The sequence below is a fragment of the Anabas testudineus genome, chromosome 16 (assembly GCF_900324465.2).
Source record: "Anabas testudineus chromosome 16, fAnaTes1.2, whole genome shotgun sequence".
In the NCBI taxonomy this organism is placed as follows: domain Eukaryota; kingdom Metazoa; phylum Chordata; class Actinopteri; order Anabantiformes; family Anabantidae; genus Anabas; species Anabas testudineus.
Window position 1 is genome coordinate 3,390,766 of NC_046625.1, and position 22,105 is coordinate 3,412,870.

At 38.9% G+C, this 22,105-nt stretch overlaps 1 protein-coding gene and 1 pseudogene across 1 annotated transcript; both read left to right on the forward strand.

Annotated features, from left to right (window-relative positions):
- The first annotated feature begins 1,178 nt into the window (after positions 1 to 1,178).
- LOC113169434 (fucolectin-4-like) lies at positions 1,179 to 11,302 on the forward strand. Its single transcript, XM_026370828.1, is given in 7 exon segments — positions 1,179 to 1,236; positions 1,718 to 2,003; positions 2,520 to 2,674; positions 3,105 to 3,245; positions 3,248 to 3,353; positions 3,563 to 3,713; positions 11,152 to 11,302. Coding segments are annotated over 6 exon segments (897 nt in total). The 3' UTR covers positions 11,152 to 11,302.
- Positions 8,092 to 16,396, forward strand: LOC113168995 (annotated as a pseudogene).
- The last annotated feature ends 5,709 nt before the right edge of the window (positions 16,397 to 22,105 follow it).

The following is a 22,105-nucleotide window of genomic DNA, read 5'->3' on the forward strand; positions in this document are numbered from 1 at the left end:
GAAGCAAACTTCGGTTCTACTCTTGCTGCTTCTTCTAGGCACGGCATACAGCTACCGTAAGAATAATATTATTATAAAACACATTACAGCTGCATCTAATAAAACAATAAGATATGAGCACCAGTGACAGTCCACAAACAGAATTGACAACTTTAGCAGTTCTCTAGTGGATGTCAACCACAGAAGGCCTTTTAGAGGACATCAGGACCTCATGTCACCCTCATAGAGTCTGTTTCTGACAGTTTGCTCAGAACAACACACTTCCTGTTGTTCCTCCTGGCATAAAGGAGCTGCTACAGGTCTACCGCCTTGTCTAATTCTCCTGTTGTAACAGTCTCCAGTTACATCCTTCATGCTCTTAAGACTGTCTGAGAGATATTTCATCTCAAAGTATGTGGAACACCTGCAACCTGTTTTCTCTATAATTCTGTAAACACTTGACCATGACGTCTGTTGTATCTGTTCTATCTGAAGTTGAACTAACTTGGTCTTACAGTATACTGTAATGATCATTTCCTTAATTTTTGGAACGTGTGTTTTTTGACTTGTTCATAGAAAATGTGGCCTTGCGAGGAAAAGCAACCCAGTCACAGAGACTTGACACTTCATTTGGAGCTGCCTACAATGCTATCGATGGAAACCGTAACTCTGAATATGGAGCTGGATCCTGTACCCACACTACTGAACAGACAAATCTTTGGTGGTCGTTGAAACATTATTGTATATTCACTGCAAAATGCTGTGCCAGTGTTGTGTTTTTCACCTGTGTTGTACTGCATCCAAGTTTCATTTTACTGGGAAATGAATATAAATATATATTTAAGCAAATGAGAGTCTACTTGTTAATGAATAAATATTTGAGTTTTTCTGTGGACATATTATTATTATTAATTATTCATCATTCAAATAATCATTATTATTTAATTAAGGTGGTTTGAACAACACCTGGAGCCTTCATAAGATGTGCATATAAATATCCCTTGGTGTCCCACATCAAGACACAGTACAAATAGCATCTCTGAGACTTTCTCTAAGCGTCAAGGTAAGAAGTTGTACTTCACTGTTTGGATATGTTCTTACATTTACAATGAACTTATATTGTGAGTCGAGAAAAATTTTAGTAGATTCCTTCAGTAGAAATGTTATTATTGTTTCTCTTGTTTCTCTCCATCAGAAACATGGAGCACAGTTCTGTTCTGCTCTTGCTACTTCTCCTGGGGTCGACTTACACCTACGGTAGCAACGATACCTGTTTTATCAAATACATTACAGATGCTTTATACAGTTTGTTACGACAAAGCAAATCAATCACTGTTACATGATCTGCACAGTTGTGGTCATAAATAGGATTTTTACTGTGAAAGGTTTTGACTGTACAGTTTAAAAAGGAAAAAATATAATAGTTGAAACATGCATTCTGTTTAAAGCAGCAATGATGTAAAAACATTGAGACTGCGTGATAAAAGGCTGCTTCCAGAGATCAACCTACAGTACATTTATAGTACTATACAGTGGGTTGTTGTTCAACTATTAACTATTTGAAACATCACCTTGATCTGAGAACTCATTGCACTGCAAATGAAAAATGCAAAAACACAAATACAGTAAAACAACGTGTCTTCACAAATCTAACACCAGTTTAAAAAAGAAACAGCTAAGAAAAAGTTTTATTCAGATTTATTAAATGTTTAATGTATTTCAACTACCTAATTTATAGAAAATGTGGCCTTGCGTGGAAAAGCAACCCAGTCAAAGAGATTCGATCATCCATTAGCAGCTGCCTACAATGCTATCGATGGAAACCGCAACTCTGACTTTGGAGCTGGATCCTGTACCCACACTACTGAACAGACCAATCCTTGGTGGAGAGTGGACCTGTTGGAGTCCTACATTGTCACCTCTGTTATCATCACAAACCGAGGAGACTGCTGTGCAGAAAGGATCAACGGGGCAGAGGTTCACATCGGCGACTCTTTACAAGATGATGGTGCTGCTAACCCAGTGTAAGTGTATAAAATAACTTATTAAAAACAAGATTTTCCCAGGACATTGTTTGGCAGGTGTTTTAATGCAGTGAAAAATACTCGTGATGGGTCAGGGAACATACTATAACCACTTCACTATTGCAGGCTGGTGAACAGTGCACTCTGCAGGGAGCAACATCAGGAAATAGTCACTTTCTCACCACTAGAGGCAAACAGGGTTTACGCTGCAGGGTTGAAAGGGGAAGCACTTGAGCACACTAGATAACCCACACAATATCTAACCACCCTTAGCATTTAAACATGTTCTCAGGGACATAGATGTCCACCATGTCTTGGTGAGGTTGTACAACATTAAAATTATTTCTTCAGATGCTTGGGATGGGAAGGTATTTTCTACTATTCAGGTTGATATGGTGGCTGTTTCTGACTGTCATGCTAAATTTTTATGAAAGGGGCTTGATGATGTTTTATGCTGGCAGAGGAGAAAATTATAGTAAAAAAATACCCGTCTGTCTCTCTTGCTCTCTCTAACAGGGCTGGTGTAATTCCTAATATCCCAGCAGGCAGGTCATTAACACTGACTTTAACCAGCCTATTGAAAGGACGTTATGTGACTGTGGTTCTGCCTGGTTTCAAAAGGGTCCTTACACTCTGCGAAGTTGAAGTCTATGGATACCGTGCCCCAACTGGTAAGAACTGCATATGAGGCTGAAGCCAAACAAAATGTCAACTGCCTTATACTCTGGACAGCTAAGGTCACAGAAATAGGAAAATACTCCAAATGCATACAGTTAGTAACAGTTCTCTCTTTGTAGTATCTACTGTATCTGGGCTAAACATGTCTTAATTGTAACAAGCAGAAAAGGTATCAAATGTTAAGAAACATGTTGAAATCATACACAACACCATTTACAAACGTGGCTGCTAATTCCTGATGCATCACTCTAGTACAGGTATAACTTTCCATTAGGACAGTTACATCCTAAGGGGCAACAGTGTGCAAACAGTTGTAAGGTTCAGATTCAAGACATGTACATACTACAGACATCTGGATCCACATGTAGCATCAAGTAAAGCCAGGTGTGAGTGCTGATGTTTGCAACTGTGTCTTTTGTGCAGGAGAGAATTTAGCTCTACAAGGAAAAGCAACACAGTCCTCACTATATGGCATAGGCATTCCATATAATGCCATTGATGGGAATTGTGCCAGCCACTGGGAGCAGGCTTCTTGCACTTACACAAACAATGACTTCAGCCCCTGGTGTTTTCTGTTAGCTTAACCAACAGAGATGTTGTCTCAGAACGACTGAACGGAGCCGAGATCTGCATTGGAGATTCTCTTGATAACAATGGCAACAACAATCCCAGGTAGAACATTCATTAAATTAAACTACTACTATCAATTAACGGGTGATTAATTCAAGATTCCAGAAACTTTAATAATCCCAGAAGGAAATTGTTTTGCAGTGTTACAGTTTCATATCTTTCAGTTTGGTTAGAGTTTGTTTGAAGTAACGCTATTATACTGTGAAAAAAGAGAAGGAAAAACAAAATCAAAACCTTTTTTCTCCTGACAGGTGTGCTGTGATCTCAAGCATTCCTGCAGGCCTCACTCAGAGCTTCCAGTGTAATGGGATGGATGGTCGCTATGTTAACATCGTCATTCCTGGAAGGGCAGAATACCTGACCCTGTGTGAGGTGGAGGTGTATGGCTCCACACTGGATTAAGTCTGGGGACATTCAGTTTTGTGTTTCACTGATTCTCTCGCAATACATCTGATGAGTTTGGTTAATGTTAAAATACTGTCTATCATTATTTCCTGAAGTCAGTATTGTATACCTGCTTTAGTTTAGTCTGGCTAATGTTCAGAAACTGCATTCCAACATCGTTAAGTCAGCTTCAGGTTAAGAAAAGTAACAGAAGCACTTTTGAAATCAATTTTGCTGAGAAAAAATCAAACAATAAAGAATGGATTGCATTTTCATTTTAACTGTATTAATTCCACAAAAAAAATTTTTTTAGGTAATTGAGACTCAAACCCACCCAACAAGTACCAGTAACAAATATGAATCCCTGACAATAATTGAATGTTAGAGTGTATAAATACGTCTTGATTTAAATGGTGTGGGGCACAGTAGAAAAAGGCACTGCAGCCTGCTGACTTCTTTTTAACTCTGGGGACAGACCACAGCCCTGCAAGACAAGAACGAAGAGTGCAAGGTGGAATATAAGGGTCCAGGAGATCAGACAGGTATGAAGGGTCAAGATTTTTGGCTGCCAGACTCTGAGAAATCAGACAGTTGTCAAAAGTTAAGGTTAACGGATCAAACTTTATGCTAGTGTCAAAGTGGGCAAATGACCAGCATCTCAGTTTTATCTGGATTTAGGAGAAGAAAGCAGGACTCTACTAATCTCAGAAGGGCCATTAGCCTTCACAGTAATGTAGAGCTGTGTATCATCCGCATAACACTGGAAGTTAATTCAATGACTTTGTATAGGAGCCCATCATTGAACATAGCCTTGTGGTACTCCATATTTCACATTGGTACATGCTGATGTTGTGTTGTTGTAAGAAACAATTTGTGTTCTATCATATCAGTGAAATTTTAGCCATGCAACCAACCTCCTATCCGACCTCCTATAAGGCCTCCTATCCGACCTTCCCTCTGGTCTCCTGTCTGGCTTCCAGCCCAGCCTCTGGGCCATCTGCCGTTCAGCCCGGCCTCCAAGCCGCCTGCCCAGGCCTCTCTATGCACCACCAGCCTGCTCGTTCAAGGCCCTTCAGCACATTCCACATATTGCATGTTTTTGTCTGGCCAATGTAAAAAGCCCAAAGATATGGGATTGTCATAAAAAACAAACTAAACTAGAAAATTACAATTAGTTTTACTAAAATATTTTATGAGCATGTTTACATAGTTGAAACACACAAAACACAAAACCAGCAGCATCAAACCACCCGTCCTAAAAACATGTACACAGTAATACATGCAATACAAAAACCATGTGTTAACATATACAATTGCTTTATGTAGTATTCAAACCCTCTTTTGGACATTTTAGCATGCTGTAAACTTATTTTTATGTTACATTTTTACATCTTACATTTTATGAATCTTTTAAATTCCACTATATATTTTTTGTTGACAAATTGCTGTATATTTACTATAAAATGCAGTGTTCTGTTTTTCACCTCTGTTGTACTACGTCAAAGCTCCATATTACTAGAAATAAATATAAATATATATTAAAGCAAATACTGATACCTACGTTTCAAGAAACTACCCAAAGCTATGTGGGAACATTGTAATTAAAATGTCATGTCTTTAAGCATTTATATTTATAATTAAAATATTATATATTTTACAACAACTACAACATCAGTCCTTTAAACAAGCAGCAAAAGGAAGATGAGGGAAACTCAATCACATTCATCAACGTTAACAGGAAGTCATCCTAAATAGGGAAAGGCTTGCTGGTAGAGGAATCTTTTAAGGAGAGATTTAAAGAGAGTGAGTTAATCTTATTTCCTCAGGTAATTCGTTCCAGAGTTTGGGGGCTCTAACAGCAAAAGCTGTGACACTTCTAGTTTTCATTCTAACATCAGCGACATACAGCAGATCTCTACCAGAGAACTGGTAGATATGATGTGTTCACGTTTTCAATCTTGCAGCTGAGTTCTGAACAATCTGAGCCAATTAATAGATTTATGGCTGACACAAGTAAACAAACTGCTGCAATAGTCAAGTTGTGAGGAAATAATGCAATGATAGAATTGAACATATTTTGGAGATATGTCTAAGGTGATAACAACATGTCTGAACAAGCTTAGTGACAATGATGAAGTTTAATTTACTATTGAACCAGACGCCAAGACTTTTTGCAGAGGGCTTAGAATGATTTAAAAGAGGATCTGTGCAGGGCAAAATGTGTTTGGCTACATGTGGTGGACTGATATAACAACTATTTCTGTTTTGTCAGAAGGGCGGTCTCTGTGCTGTGACGTTTGCGAAAACCAAAATGGAATTCCTCAAAAATGTTAGTTCTTAGTTATCTGCAGCTAGAAATAAGTGCGTAGATACGCACTTTTCTAAAATCCTAAATGTAAAAGGTTGCTTGGAGATTGGTCTGTAGTTTTCAAGGAAAGCAGAAACTAGTCCAGGTTTTTTTTAATTTTAAAATAATCTGGCACATTTCCAACAGACAGAGAAGTAATAAACCAGCTTAAACTGCTTTCTCTAGAGGGGTGAGAAACTATGACAGGTGAGGAGTTAGAGATAACAGAAGCTCTGAGAGAGTCTATTTTTTAATTAAAATATGTTAAGAACTTCTCACACTCTGCATCACTTTAAGCCAGAATGCTGGGAAGGGTTGGGTTTACAAAAAGATCAGGATTGTGGCTCAGGTATAGGTAGGTCCAGGTATTTAGCTTTGGCATTCTTCACCATCGTATTGTAGTGGAGCAGTGAGTCTTTCATAGCTTCATAATGCACTTGAAGTCCAGTTTTCTTCCATATCTACTCTGTTTTCCTAAACTCAGCTTTTCAGCTACACATGCTGAAATCTATCCATCTATGGTGGCTTTAAGGGAGCAGCTGCCTCTCGCGCAAAAGCAGAAATATTTTTAAAAATGCTGACAACATCATCAACATATGATGTTAATGATAGAAGACATACCTTGCTTCAACATAAAAAAGGTGCTAGTTAACTTTGCTCTAACTTGCTGTTAAATAGAACTTTAACTGTTATACTGGACTGCTGCCTACACAGCATGTAATCACCCATATGAGGATGGGTTCCCTGTTGAGTCTGGTTCCTCTCAAGGTTTCTTCCTGTTGCCTTCTCAGGGAGTTTTTCCTTGCCACTGTCGCCCTCGGCTTGCTCATCAGGGACAATCACATTATTATGACTCATACACATACACTGTTCATGTACTGTTCTTTGGTTGTGTAAAGCTGCTTTGTGACAATGTCAATTGTAAAAAGCGCTCTACAAATAAAATTGAATTGAATTGAATTGAAATAGACGGCGTTTAACTGTGATATTTTAAGGTACAGTGGTTGGATGGAGGCAAGTATCAAATAAAACACATCTATGTTCTGAGATGTCAGAGTCAAACATAGAGTGAATGTTAAATCAAGGGTGTGGCCCTGGTTATGAGTGGGGCCTTTAACGTGTTGAACAAGGTTAAAAGATTCAGTTAGACTGATACAGTCATTCAATTTATCAAATAATGTGCAAACCAAAAAACACACAAGATTAAGGATTCTCTAGTTTTACAGTTTTTTATTCTGATCCTATTCACTCAGCTTTTGTCCTCACATCTTTACACACTTAAGTGTATCCTTGTTCAATACCTTTATGGCAACCCTGTGTAGATGTGAGCCTACTTGTGAATAATTAAATAATTGAGTTTTTTTATGGACACACTTTATTTAATCAAGGTGGTTTCCTGAACAACACCTGGAGCCTTGATAAGATGTGCACATCAATATTCCTTGGTGTCCTGCAAATATCTAAGTGCTTCATTGCACTAGATAAAAACTTTAGCCCACATTTTGAGTTTGACATTTGTTTCCTTTTCACCAACAGAGTTTGGTTTCTGAGAACCTGTAAGGTAACCATGGTTAGATATGAATGAAATATCTGTATGTCTGGAAACACACGTCTAATGAGTCAAGTTGACTTTTATGATCTATGTGGCACCGTTAGCAATTAGCATTAGCAAAAACCAGCACATTTATGATGGAGAACAATCACACATGTTACTTAGAAACTAACAGCTAAAGGCGTTTGCTGAGTCATCTATATCTTACTGTGTACTCACATGTGAGTTTTGAATCACATTTCCTGTCTAGTAACCGTGCCACTGTGTTATTCATGGACTTTATCCATCTGTTGTCATCTCTGACAATAACGTAATGTATGTTAAACATTATCCTAAGTTGCAGACCATTGATCTTATTTATATATGAAACAATCCTTATCTATATCCTTTAACTTGAAGGTCAAAGTCTACTGTGGTACATTTGACTGAACAACAACACGTACTTTGATAAGATGAGCACATAAATATCTTCACATCAAAGACACAAACAGCGGTGCTGAGTCTTCCTCTGAATGGCAAGGTAGGAGACTGTAGTTACCTGTAATATTATTTTAAAGTAATTTTTCATGTGCTTACATTTACAATTAAGGCTACACACATCCCACATTGTGAGTCGAGGATAATTTTCAGTAGAGCCGTACAGTATAAATGTAAATGTTATTGACTTTCTTCTTTGTCTCAACCAGAAAAATGAAGCAAACTTCGGTTCTGCTCTTGCTGCTTCTTCTAGGCACGGCATCCAGCTACCGTAAGAAGAATATCTTTATTATAAAACACATTACAGCTGCATCTAATAAAACAATAAGATATGAGCACCAGTGACAGTCCACAAACAGAACTGACAATTTAGCAGTTTTCTAGTGGATGTCAACTACAAGATATTTTTGAGGACATCAGGACCTCATGCTGTTACGAACGAGCAAAACCCAGTTGCAGAAAAACAAAAGCAGAGTGTAATTTAAAGATTTATTAACAGAGGTAGTAACAATAAATGCTGAACAGATGTAATGTAATGCAAACAAAAGGAACAAAAACCTCAAAAAGGAGAAACAAACTAAAGAACACTGCAAACGTGATACGAAGGAAATCAAAATCACAGCTGAAGCTGGAAGTAACAAACAAAACAAAACCACAGCAAACACTAGGACTAATATACTAAAACTACCCAGCCGAAGCTGGAACTACGAGAAACAAACAACGCAGGAAAATGCTGAAACAAATTACAAAGCTAAACCTATAACTAACAAACACACTGACTACACTAACAAGACTTACGAACTGTGGTGATGAAAGCTAGAGGTCGGGGAAAAGGTGAATGGAGGAAGCAGGGAACAAACTAGGTTGACAGTTGACACACTAACAAATAACAAACACACAGACATGGACTTTAATACAAGACACACTAATGATTAACACAACACACCTGCAGCCACTCAAACCGGCTGAGACATGTCCCCGGAAGTGAGGTGAAACACAAAACAGGAAAACAAAAATACAGAGACTTCTGGGGACACTGCCTCACCTGGCCAGAGGAGGGAATCGTAAACATGTCACCCTCATACAGTCTGTTTCTGACAGTTTGCTCAGGACAAACTTGCACACTTCCTGTTGTTCCTCCTGGCATAAAGGAGCTGCTACAGGTCTACCGCCTTGTCTAATTCTCCTGTTGTAACAGTCTCCAGTTACATCCTTCATGCTCTTAAGACTGTCTGAGAGATATTTCATCTCAAAGTATGTGGAACACCTGCAACCTGTTTTCTCTATAATTCTTTAAACACTTTGCAAGGTCTTAAACCTTACGCTGTAAAGTGCCTTGAGATGACATCTGTTGTATCTGTTCTATCTGAAGTTTAACTAACTTGTTGTTATACTGTAATGATTGTTTTCTTAATTTTTGGAACGTGTGTGTCTTTTGTCTTGTTCATAGAAAATGTGGCCTTGCGAGGAAAAGCAACCCAGTCACAGAGACTTGACACTTCATTTGGAGCTGCCTACAATGCTATTGATGGAAACCGTAACTCTGAATATGGAGCTGGATCCTGTACCCACACTACTGAACAGACCAACCCTTGGTGGAGAGTGGACCTGTTGGAGTCCTACATTGTCACCTCTGTTACCATCACAAACCGAGGAGACTGCTGTGCAGAAAGGATCAACGACGCAGAGGTTCACATAGGTGACTCTTTACTAGACAATGGTGCTGCTAACCCAGTGTAAGTGTATAAAACAACTTATTAAAAACAAGATTTCCCAGGAAATATTTAGCAGATGTTGCAAACCAACTAGATCCTGATGCATCTCATCCGATGATCTACTGTAATAACTAGTACTAGTACAGTACTAACTCCCCTCTCTCTCTCTGTTTCTCTCTCGCTCTCTCTTAGGGTTGGTGTGATACCCAGCATCCCAGCAGGCAGGTCATTAACACTGACTTTTACCAGACTAGTGAAGGGACGTTATGTGACTGTGGTTCTGCCTGGTTTAAACAGGGTCCTTACACTCTGTGAAGTTGAAGTCTATGGATACCGTGCTCCAACTGGTGAGAAATGAAAACAAGAGTTAAACCACACGAAATGAGAGATGATTCATGATTTTGTTTTTAATTTTGAATATAGTGACAGAACGCGATCCAAGATTTCATTCTCATTCATTTCAAAGAAGAAAAGCTAAATTTGTCCGAACTGTAACTTACAATATTGTGAAATCAAGCCAGACTACAGATGATTTATGTCTATTTGAATGAACATCTTAAGAATTGTTAAAGAGGTCATAAAATGGCCAGTTGAAATGGAAAAGGTGTGAGTGCTGATGTTTACAACTGTGTCTTTTGTGCAGGAGAGAATTTAGCTCTACAAGGAAAAGCAACACAGTCATCACTGTATGGCATAGGCATTCCATATTATGCCATTGATGGGAACCGTAACGGCAACTGGGACCAGGCTTCTTGTATTCACACAAAAAAAGACTTCACTCCCTGGTGGCGACTGGACCTGCGCAAAACCCACAAAGTGTTTTCTGTTAACATAACCAACATTGATTCTTGCTCAGAACGACTGAATGGAGCTGAGATCCGTATTGGAAATTCTCTTGATAACAATGGCAACAACAATCCCAGGTATGCACAGGGCATTCATTAAAACTTTTTTGTTAATTAAATGATATTTAAATCACTTAATGTAATTTAAAATACAATAGAATGAGTGGGTACTACAGCATTAATATAATTAGTACTTGTAAATTCCTTTCAATGTCTGTAGTGACCAACAGCTAACAAGCAGCTAATCTTTAGAAAATTATGATGAAAGCTTCCAAGAAATTACTTGGAATACACATGAACTTGTTACCTTTACCCCTATGTAATCTAAATGATTCATTGTTTTACTCTATCAATGATATCTCTTGACAGGTGTGCTGTGATCTCAAGCATCCATGCAGGTTTCACTCAGAGCTTCCAGTGTAATGGGATGGATGGTCGCTATGTTAACGTTGTCATTCCTGGAAGGGCAGAATACCTGACCCTGTGTGAGGTGGAGGTGTATGGCTCCACACTGGATTAGGTCTGGATAAGATCCACATTAATAACTATGACTTTTTGAAATGCAGATGTTTGGCAGATGTTCTGGTACCAACAATAGGGGGATTCTCACCATGCAAGGTAGACAGCATTTTCTGAAACCCCCCATGAAGAAATACTTTATTTTAGTAAAAATAATTTAAGTAACCCAAAACTGAACTTCTAGTCTTCCCTGCCAGACCTTCAACTCAACACAACATCAGCATTAACATTGGATCTGCGGTGATTGTCCCTACTAAGTCAGCCAGAAACCTGGGGGTCATCATTGATGACCAGCTGACCTTCACAGATCACATCGCCACAGTCTCTAGGTCGTGTAGATATGCCCTCCACAATATCAGAAAGATCAGACCCTATCTGACGGAGTACACAACCCAACTCATTGTACAGGCGTTGATCTTATCTCGCCTGGATTATTGCAATGCACTACTGATGGGTTTACCGGCATCCACGACCATACCCCTCCAGAGGATCCAAAATGCGGCAGCACGCCTCATTTTTAATCAACCTAAAAGGTCTCATGTCACATCGCTCTTCAGATCTTTGCACTGGCTTCCTGTGGCTGCAAGGATCAGGTTCAAAGCTCTGTCTCTTGCCTACAGAGTGGTCGACTCCACAGCTCCATCTTATCTCAATTCAATCATTCAGGTCTACATCCCCTCCCGTCCACTGCGCTCAACCAGGGAACGTCGTCTGGTGGTACCAGCTCCACACAGTCGACACCAAGGAAAACTGTTCAGCTCAGTGATTCCACGATGGTGGAATGAGCTGCCTATCTCTGCACGCTCAGCCACCTCACTTGCAATCTTTAAAAATCTTCCGCATCTTCCTTTGCACTTAAAAAAAAAAAAAAAAAAAAAGTTCTACCCTTTCATTCTCACATCTCTTGAAACAGAAACACTTTTTCGATAGCACTTTGCTTTGATGTTGTTTCTTCTTGACTTAGATTTTATTTGCTTGCCTTGTTCCTCACTTGTAAGTCGCTTTGGATAAAAGTGTCTGATAAATGACTAAATGTAAATGTAAAGTAATTGCAAATTTGTCAGAAAGTTTCATCACTGAAGACATCCACTAGAAAGGAAAAATATTTTTAAGTCCTTAATTATTTAGCTATTTTAGCTATTGTTTAAATTTCTTTCATTCTTTTATTTGTACTGTATTTTAGATTCCAAATATTGTATGTATGTCAAAAGTCCAAAGATGTTGGATTTAATGTCCTAGAAAACAAAGTAAACTAGAAAAACAGATGTAGCCTATAACCTAAATATACTGAATATACAGTAATACATGCAATGCACAAAGCACAAAGTGTTTACATATACAATTGCTTCATGTAGTATTTAAACCCTTTTTGCACATTTCAGCATGCTGTAAATTTATTTTTACACATTTTATGAATATTTTTTCCACTATGTAGTTTTCTTTAAAACATTGTTATATATTCACTGCAAAATGCTGTGTCACTGTTCTTTTTTTTACCTCTGTTGTACTGCGTCAAAGTTTCAGGTTACTGGGAAATAAATATAAATATATATTAAAGCAAATACGTCCACACATTACTGCTGACTTCTACTGATGTTTCAATAAACTACCCAAAGCTATTTAGGAAAACTGTAACTGAAATTAAGCATTAAAATGCACAACAAAAAGGTTTTACAGTTTTTTTTTTCACTATGATCCTGTTCACTCAGCTTTTGTCCTCACATGTTAACACACTTAATCTTTTCCTTTTCAGTATCCTTGTTCAATTCCTCCGAATACCTTTATGGCAACCCTGTGCAGATCTGAGTCTACTTGTGAATAATTAAATAATAGAGTTTTTTATGGACACACTTTATTTAATCAAGGAGGTTTTACTGAACAACACCTGGAACCTTGATAAGATGTGTACATAAATATCCTTTGGTGTCCCACATCAAGACACAGCACAAAGAGCAGCTCTGAGACTTTCTCTAAGCGTCAAGGTAAGAAGTTGTACTTAATATGTATTTTGATATGTTCTTACGTTTACCATGAACTTATATTGTGAGTCGAGGATAATTTTAGTAGATTCCTTCAGTAGAAATTTTATTATTGTCTCTCTTGTTTCTCTCCTTCAGAAACATGGAGCACAGTTCTGTTCTGCTCTTGGTACTTCTCCTGGGGTCGGCTTACACCTACGGTAGCAACGATACCTGTTTTATCAAACACATTACAGCTGCTTTATGCAGAAAACGATGAGATTTCAAAAGGTTCACGTTTATCTCAATTTTATCTTCAATTTTATTTTCATGTTCAATGTATTTCAACTACCTTTTTTATAGAAAATGTGGCCTTGCGAGGAAAAGCAACGCAGTCGCACAGGCTTGATACTTCACTTGGAGCTGCCTACAATGCTATCGATGGAAACCGTAACTCTGACTTTGGAGCTGGATCCTGTACCCACACTACTGAACAGACCAATCCTTGGTGGAGAGTGGACCTGTTGCATTCCTACATTGTCACCTCTGTTATCATCACAAACCGAGGAGACTGCTGTGCAGAAAGGATCAACGGGGCAGAGGTTCACATCGGCGACTCTTTACAAGACAATGGTGCTGCTAACCCAGTGTAAGTGTATAAAACAACTTATTAAAAACAAGATTTTCCCAGGACATTGGTTGGTGGGTGTTTTGAACATTCTGTAAATCACATCACTCCCACTGGGAAGATGTAAAAATGTTGTGAAAAATACTCGTGATGGGTCAGGGAACATACTATAACCACTTCACTATTGCAGGCTGGTGAACAGTGCACTCTGCAGGGAGCAACATCAGGGAATAGTCAATTTCTCACCAATAGAGGCAAACAGGGTTTACACTGCAGGGTTGAAAGAGGAAGCGCTAGAGCACACTAGATTACACACACAATATCTAACCACCCTTAGCATTAAAACATGTTCTCTGTTACATAAAGGTCCACTATGTCTTGGTCAGGTTGAACAACAATAAAATTATTTCTTTATATGCTTTGGATGGGATGTATTGTTGCTGTTTCTGTCTTAAATTTGCCAAACCCTTGGTCTTTATATGAAAGGTGCTTGATGACTGTTTTATGGTGACAGAGGAGAAAAATATAGTCCGAAAATATCTGTCTGTCTTTGTCGCTCTTTCTGATAGGGTTGGTGTAATTCCTAATATCCCAGCAGGCAAGTCATTCACACTGACTTTTACCAAGCTCGTGAAAGGACGTTATGTTATTGTGGTTCTGCCTGGTTTAAAAAGGATCCTTATACTCTGCGAAGTTGAAGTCTATGGATACCGTGCCCCAACTGGTAAGAACTGTCACCGTTTCAGCCTGGCACCTGCCCAAAAGTGGGTTTTTCTCCTCTCTCCCTCTGGTCTCCGCCCACCATCCACTTCTCCCAGTAATTATTTGCACATTGGCTTCACCTGTGTTCCCCTGTCCCTAAAAAAACTCTCCTCAGTCCTCTCGCCTCTGTCAGATTGTTGTCATTCACCTTCCTGCCACCTGCCTGCCTGCCATCATTCCTCAACCTGCTACCTGCCTGTTACAAACCAGCTTCCAACCTGCTTCCGGCCTGCTCCTAGCCCTGCTCCTACTCCTAGCCCTGCTCCTTGCCTTGCTCCTAGTCATCTTTCTCAACCCTGTTTTCTTCCCACCTAGATTCTCTGGACTTCTTGAGTTGTCTGCCTGCCATTGAGCAGTGGTTTTCTGTTGTACTTTGTTTCTTGTTTTGTTACTTTGTTCCCCGACACGTTGGTAGTTTATTGTTGTTACTTTGTCATCGTGTAGTGTCTGTTTACACCCCCCTTAGTTCCCTGTTTTGTGTACTTTTGTATAAATAAATCTGGTTATCAGTTCATCCCTGCATTGTCCCTTTCCCCTTTAATTGTGACAAGAACTGCATATGAGGCTGAAGTCACACAAAACGTCAATTGCCTTATACTCTGGACAGCCAAGGTCACAGAAATTGCTAAATACTTAAAATGCATACAGTTACTAACAGATCAGTTAGTAACATTTCTCTCTTTGTAATATCTACTGTATTTGGGCTAAACATGTCTTAATTCTAACAAGTAAAAAAGGTTAAATGTCAAGAAACATGTTGAAATCATACACAACACCATTTACAAACTTAGTTGCAAATTCCTGATGCTTCACTCTAGTACAGGTATAACTTTCCATTAGATCTCCATCTTTTGCTACAGTTAAGGGGCAACAGTGTGCAAACAGTTGTAAAGTTGAGATTTAGGACATCTGCATACTAGAGACATCAGGATTCACAGGTAGCATCAAGTAAAGCCAGGTATGAGTGCTGATGTCTGTCAGACCACAGACGATTTATGTCTATTTGAATGAACATCTTAAGAATTGTTAAAGAGGTCATAAAATTGCAAGTTGAAATGGAAAAGGTGTGAGTGCTGATGTTTGCAACTGTGTTTTGTGCAGGAGAGAATTTGGCACTACAAGGAAAAGCAACACAGTCATCACTGCATAGCCTTAGGCATTCCATATAATGCCATCGACGGGAATCGTGCCAGCACTGCGGAGCAGGCTTCTTGCAGTCACACAAACAAAGAACTTAGCCCCTGGTGGCGACTGGACCTGCGCAAAACCCACAAAGTGTTTTCTGTTAACATAACCAACTGGAAGTTTTTCTCAGAACAACTGAACGGAGCCGAGATCCGTATTGGAGATTCTCTTGATAACAATGGCAACAACAATCCCAGGTAGAACAACAATTAAATTAAACTACTACTATCAATAAGCGGGTGATTAATTCAAGATTCCAGAAACTTTAATAATCACAGAGGGAAATAATTTTGTCTTGTTACAGTTTAAGCCATATCTGTCAGTTTGTTTAGAGTTTGTTTGAAGTAAAGCTATTATACTGTGAAAAAAGTGAAGGAAAAACAAAATCAAAGACTATTAATTTGAAACATCTCAACATTAACTTCCATTCATTCAACTCAATGGTTTAACAAAATAGTTTTTCTCCTGACAGGTGTGCTGTGATCTCAAGCATTCCTGCAGGCCTCACTCAGAGCTTCCAGTGTAATGGGATGGATGGTCGCTATGTTAACGTCGTCATTCCTGGAAGGGCAGAATACCTGACCCTGTGTGAGGTGGAGGTGTATGGCTCCACACTGGATTAAGTCTGGGGACATTCAGTTTTGTGTTTCACTGATTCTCTCGCAATACGTCTGATGATTTTGGTTAATATTAAAATACTGTCTATCATTATTTCCTGAAGTCAGTATTGTATACCTGCTTTAGTTTAGTCTGGCTAATGTTCAGAAACTGGATTCCAACATTGTTAAGTCAGCTTCAGGTTAAGAAAATAATAGAAGCACTTTTCTATATGTATGTCTTCTTTTAAATCTCTTGCTGATTTATTGTGACTTGATTGATTTGAAATCAACTTTGCTGAGAAAAAATCAAGCAATAAAGGATCATTTGCATTTTATTTTAACTGTATTCATTCCATAAAAAACAGTTTTTAGGTAATTGAGACTCAAACCCACCCAACAATGAAGTACCAATAACAAAAATGAATCCCTGACAATAATTGAATGTTAGAGTGTATAAATGCTTGTTGATTTAACAAGTTTTGATTTAAATGATGTGGGGCACAGTAGGAAAAGGTCCTGCAGCCTGCTGACTTCTTTTTAACTCTGGGGACAGACCAGAGTCCTGCAAGACAAGAACGAAGAGTGCAAGGTGGAATATAAGGGTTCAGGAAATTAGACAGGTATGAAGGGGCACAGATATTTAAGATTTCATCAGAAGCACCTTAAAATCTGATTGGACTTTTTTAGAGAGACAGTGGAGGGAACTGGTGTAATATGGTCAAATTTCTTAGATTTAAATTCAAATTCTAGCAGCAGCATTGTGGACCGTTTGTGACTGGATAACACAAAGGCATGAATTAAGGTCTTATGGACAGAGAAGGTTGAATTTTAGTGATGTTACGCAGGTGAAAGAAGACAATCATAGTGATCTCTTTAGTGTGGTGTTAAAAAAACAGGCAAGAATCAAATATGATGCATGAAAAAAATGAAGATTTTTTTAGCCATGCAACCAACCTCCTATAAGGCCTCCTATCCGCCTTCCCTCTGGTCTCCTGTCTGGCTTCCAGCCTGGCCTCCAAGCCACCTGCCCAGGCCTCTCTCGGCACCACCAGCCTTCCCCTTCAGAGCCCTTCAGCATATTCCACATGTTTTTGTCTGGCCAATGTAAAAAGCCCAAAGATGTTGGATTACCATAAAAAACAAACTAAACTAGAAAAGTACATTTAGTTTTATTAAAATATGATCTCTTGAAAAACAGATGTAGCCTATAAGAGAAAAGAGCATGTTTGCATAGTTGGAACACACAAAACATAAAACCAGCAGCATCAAACCACCAGACATATAAAAACATGTATACAGAAATGTACATTTTAGCATCCTGTAAATTTAGTTTTACACATTTTATGAATATTTTAAATTTTACAATCTATTTTTTGTTGACAAATTACTGTATATTTACCGCAAAATGCTGTGCCAGTGTTCTGTTTTTCACCTCTGTTGTACTGCATCAAAGGTCCGTATTACTGGAAATAAATATAAATAAGTATTAAAGCAATTACTACTACTTATGTTTTAAGAAACTACCCAAAGCTATTTGGGAACACTGTAATTAAAATGCCATGTCATTAAACATTTATATTTAATATATGCCTCGACTGGTTGGGGTGCAGGAAACAATACACAATAAAACAATAAACAAATAATAAAACTTTTTACATCAACTAAAACATCAGTCCTTTAGACAAGCAGCAAAGGGTGGATGAGGGAAGCTTAATCATATTTATCAAAGTTAATAGGAAGTCGTCCTAAATAGGGAAAGGCTCACCGGTAGAGGTATGTTTTTAAAGAATGTTACTGAGTCTAATGATCTTATTTCCTCAGATAATTCATTCCAGAGTTTGGGGGCTCGAACTGCAAAAGCTGTGTCACCTCTAGTTTTCATTCTAACATCAGGGACATACAGCAGATATCTACCAGAGAACTGGTAGATATGACATGTTCATATTTTCTTTTTCTAGTTAAGAGTCTTGCAGCTGAGTTCTGAACAATCTGGAGCCAATTAATAGATTTATGGCTGAGACAAGTAAACAAACTGTTGCAATAGTCAAGGCGTGAGGAAATAAATTCATGTAAGATCACTCATGTATCACAAAATGATAGAATTGAACGTATTTTAGAGACATGTCTGGGGTGATAACAACATTTCTGAACAAGCTTAGTGACATGATGCTCAAAGTTTAATTTACTATTGAACCAGATGCCAAGACTTTTGATGTTGTGGACTGATAAGAACTCTTTCTGTTTTGTTAGAAGGGCGGTCTCTGTGCTGTGATGTTTGCGAAAACCAGATTGGAATTCCTTAAAACTGTTATTTCTTAGTTATCTGCAGCTAGAAATCAGTGTTTAGACACATACTTTTCTAAAAATCTTGTTGTAAAAGGTTGCTTGGAGATTGGTCTGTAGTTTTCAAGGAAAGAAGGATCTACTCCAGGTTTTTTCAATTTAAAATAATCTGGTACATATCCAGCAGACGGAGATGTTTTGAAAATATTCAGAAGAGAGGGAGCAAGTGAATCAATAATAGAGATTTAGAATTTAGTTGAAATGACATCAACTGGGCTGAAAGATGGTTTCATACCTGGGACACTTTGTAGTAACTCAGAGAAGAACATGGGAAGAAACCAGCTTATACTGCTTTCTCTAGAGGGGTGAGAAACATTGACTGGTGAAGAGTTAGGGATAACAGAAGCTCTGATGGAGTCTATATCTTAATTAAAATATGTTAAGAACTCCTCACACTTAGGTTTACTAAAAGATCAGTCTGAAATAGAAACTTAGGATTGTAGAGATAAGTAGTGATCAGGTCTGAGAAGTATTTAGCTCTGACATTCTTCACCATCGTAATGTAGTGGAGCAGTGAGTCTTTCATAGCTTCATAATGCACTTGAAGTCCAGTTTTCTTCCATATCTGCTCTGTTTTCCTAAACTAAGCTTTACAGCTACGAATGCTGAAATCTATCCAAGGCTGTTTGGTGGCTTTAAGGGAGCAGCTGCCTCTCGCGCAAAGGTAGAAATATTTTTGAAAAGGCTGACGATATCATCAACATACGATGTTAATGATAGAAGACATACCTTGCTTCAACATAAAAAAGGTGCTAGAGAAGTTTGCTTCTGACTGGCTGTTAAATAGACGGTGTTTAACTGTGATATTTTAAGATACAGTGGTTGAATGGAGGCAAGCAGCAAATAAAACACATCTATGTTCTGAGATGTCAGAGTCAAACATAGAGTGAATGTTTGGTGCAAACCAAAAACACACAAGATCAAGGATTCCCTGGTTTTACAGTTCAATTCACTCAGTTTTTGTCCTCACATCTTTACACACTTCATTGTATCCTTGTTCAGTTCCTTTGAATACCTTTATGGCAACCCTGTGTAGATGTGAGTCTACTTGTGAATAATTAAATATTAGAGTCTTTTTATGGACACACTTTATTTAATCAAGGTGGTTTCCTGAACAACACCTGGAGCCTTGATAAGATGTGCACATCAATATTCCTTGGTGTCCTGCAAATATCTAAGTGCTTCATTGCAATAGATAAAAACTTTAGCCCACATTTTGAGTTTGACAGCGTTTCCTTTTCACCAACAGAGTTCGGTTTCTGAGAACCTGTAAGGTAACCATGGTTAGATATTAATTAAATATCTGTATGCCTGGAAACACACATCTAATGAGTCAAGTTGACTTTTATGATCTATGTGGCACCGTTAGCAATTAGAATTAGCAAAAAACAGCACATTTATGATGGAGAACAATCACACATGTTACTTAGAAACTAACAGCTAAAGGCGTTTGCTGAGCCATCTCCTATATCTTACTGTGTACTCACATGTAAGCTTTGAATCAAATTTCCTGTCTAGTAACCGTGCCACTGTGTTATTCATGGACTTTATCCATCTGTTGTCATCTCTGACAATAACGTAATGTATGTTAAACATAAGTTGCAGACCATTGATCTGATTTATGTATGAAACAATCCTTTAAATTGAGGTCAAAGTCTACTGTGGTATATTTGACTGAACAACAACATGTACTTTGATAAGATGAGCACATAAATATCTTCACATCAAGACACAACATAAACAGCAGTGCTGAGTCTTCCTCTGAATGGCAAGGTAGGAAACTGTAGTTAAACTGTAATATTATTTTAAAGTTATTTAATTTTCACATGCTTACATTTAGTATTTAAGACTACACACATACCACATTGTGAGTCGAGGATAATCTTAAGTAGAGTTCTTCAGTATAAATGTTATTATTGACTTTCTTCTTTGTCTCAACCAGAAACATGAAGCAAACTTCAGTTCTATTCTTGCTGCTTCTTCTAGGGACGACATACAGCTATCGTAAGAATAATATCTTTATTATAAAACACATTACAGCTGCATCTAATAAAACAAGATATAAGATAAGATAAGATAAGATATTCTTTATTGATCCCACATTGGGGAAATTCAATTGCTACAGCAGGTCAGTGCAAAAAGAACAACAGAACAACAGTAATGTGCAAAAAGAATGAAAGGGTGTGCAAAAATACAAAAGTAATAAACATTTAACGAGAATCTACAACTATATACACTATTACGACTTAACATATATAATATGTTATACGTAATAATAAAATAAATAAAGTAAAAAAACAATACAGTCAAGTGGGCTATGGATGCATGATAACCGGTTTTGTACATGTATATTTAAACTGTGGCATTGTACAGTCTGACAGCTGTTGGAATGAATGACCTGCGGAACCGCTCCTTCCTACATGGAGGGTGTAACAGTCTGCAACTGAAGGAGCTGCTCAGTGCCTCCACTGTCCGATGTAGTGGGTGAGAGGTGTTGTCCATGATGGATGTTAGCTTGGCCAACATCCTCCTTTCACCCACTTCCTCCACAGAGTCCAGTGGACAGCCCAGGACAGAACTGGCCCTCCTGACCAGCTTGTTGAGCCTCTTTCTGTCCCGGTCTGTGCTGCCTGCTCCCCAGCAGACCACGCCGTAGTGGATAGCGGAGGCTACCACAGAGTCATAAAAAGTCCTTAAGAGAGGCCTGCACACTCCAAAGGACCTCAGTGTCCTCAGAAGGTGGAGGCGACTTTGGCCCTTCTTGTACAAGGCATCAGTGTTGTGAGTCCAGTCCAATTTTTTGTTGAGGTGAACACCTTAACTTAAAACTGTCCACTACCTCAATGTCCAGACCCTGGATGCTCACCGGTGTGTGTTGTGGTGTTCTCCTCCTGAAGTCAATCACCATCTCCTTTGTCTTACTGGTGTTCAAGCACAAGTGGTTGCGCTCACACCAGTCCACAAAGTCCACAATGACTGACCTGTACTCCAGCTCGTTCTCCCCCGACACACAGCCAACAATGGCCGAGTCGTCAGAGAACTTCTGGAGGTGACAACTGCTAGTGTCGTATGTAAAGTCTGATGTGTAAAGGGTGAAAAGGAACGGTGAGAGCACCGTCCCCTGAGGAGCCCCAGTGCTGGAAACCACCACCTCTGACACACAGTTGTGTAGCCTCACATACTGTGGCCTGTTGGTGAGGTAGTCGGTTGTCCATGCAGCCAGTCGTCCGTCCACTCCTGCCCCTTCCAGCTTCTCTCTCAGCAGAGCTGGCCGGATGGTGTTGAAGGCGCTGGAGAAGTCAAAGAACATGACCCTCACAGCGGTTCCGGCATTCTCCAGGTGAGTCAGCGCCCGGTGCAGCAGGTAGATGACAGCGTCATCCACCCCGATGTTCGGCCTGTAGGCAAACTGCAGCGGGTCCATCGCGGTGCTGACCACTGAGCGAAGGTGGCTGAGGATGAGCCTCTCCATGGTCTTCA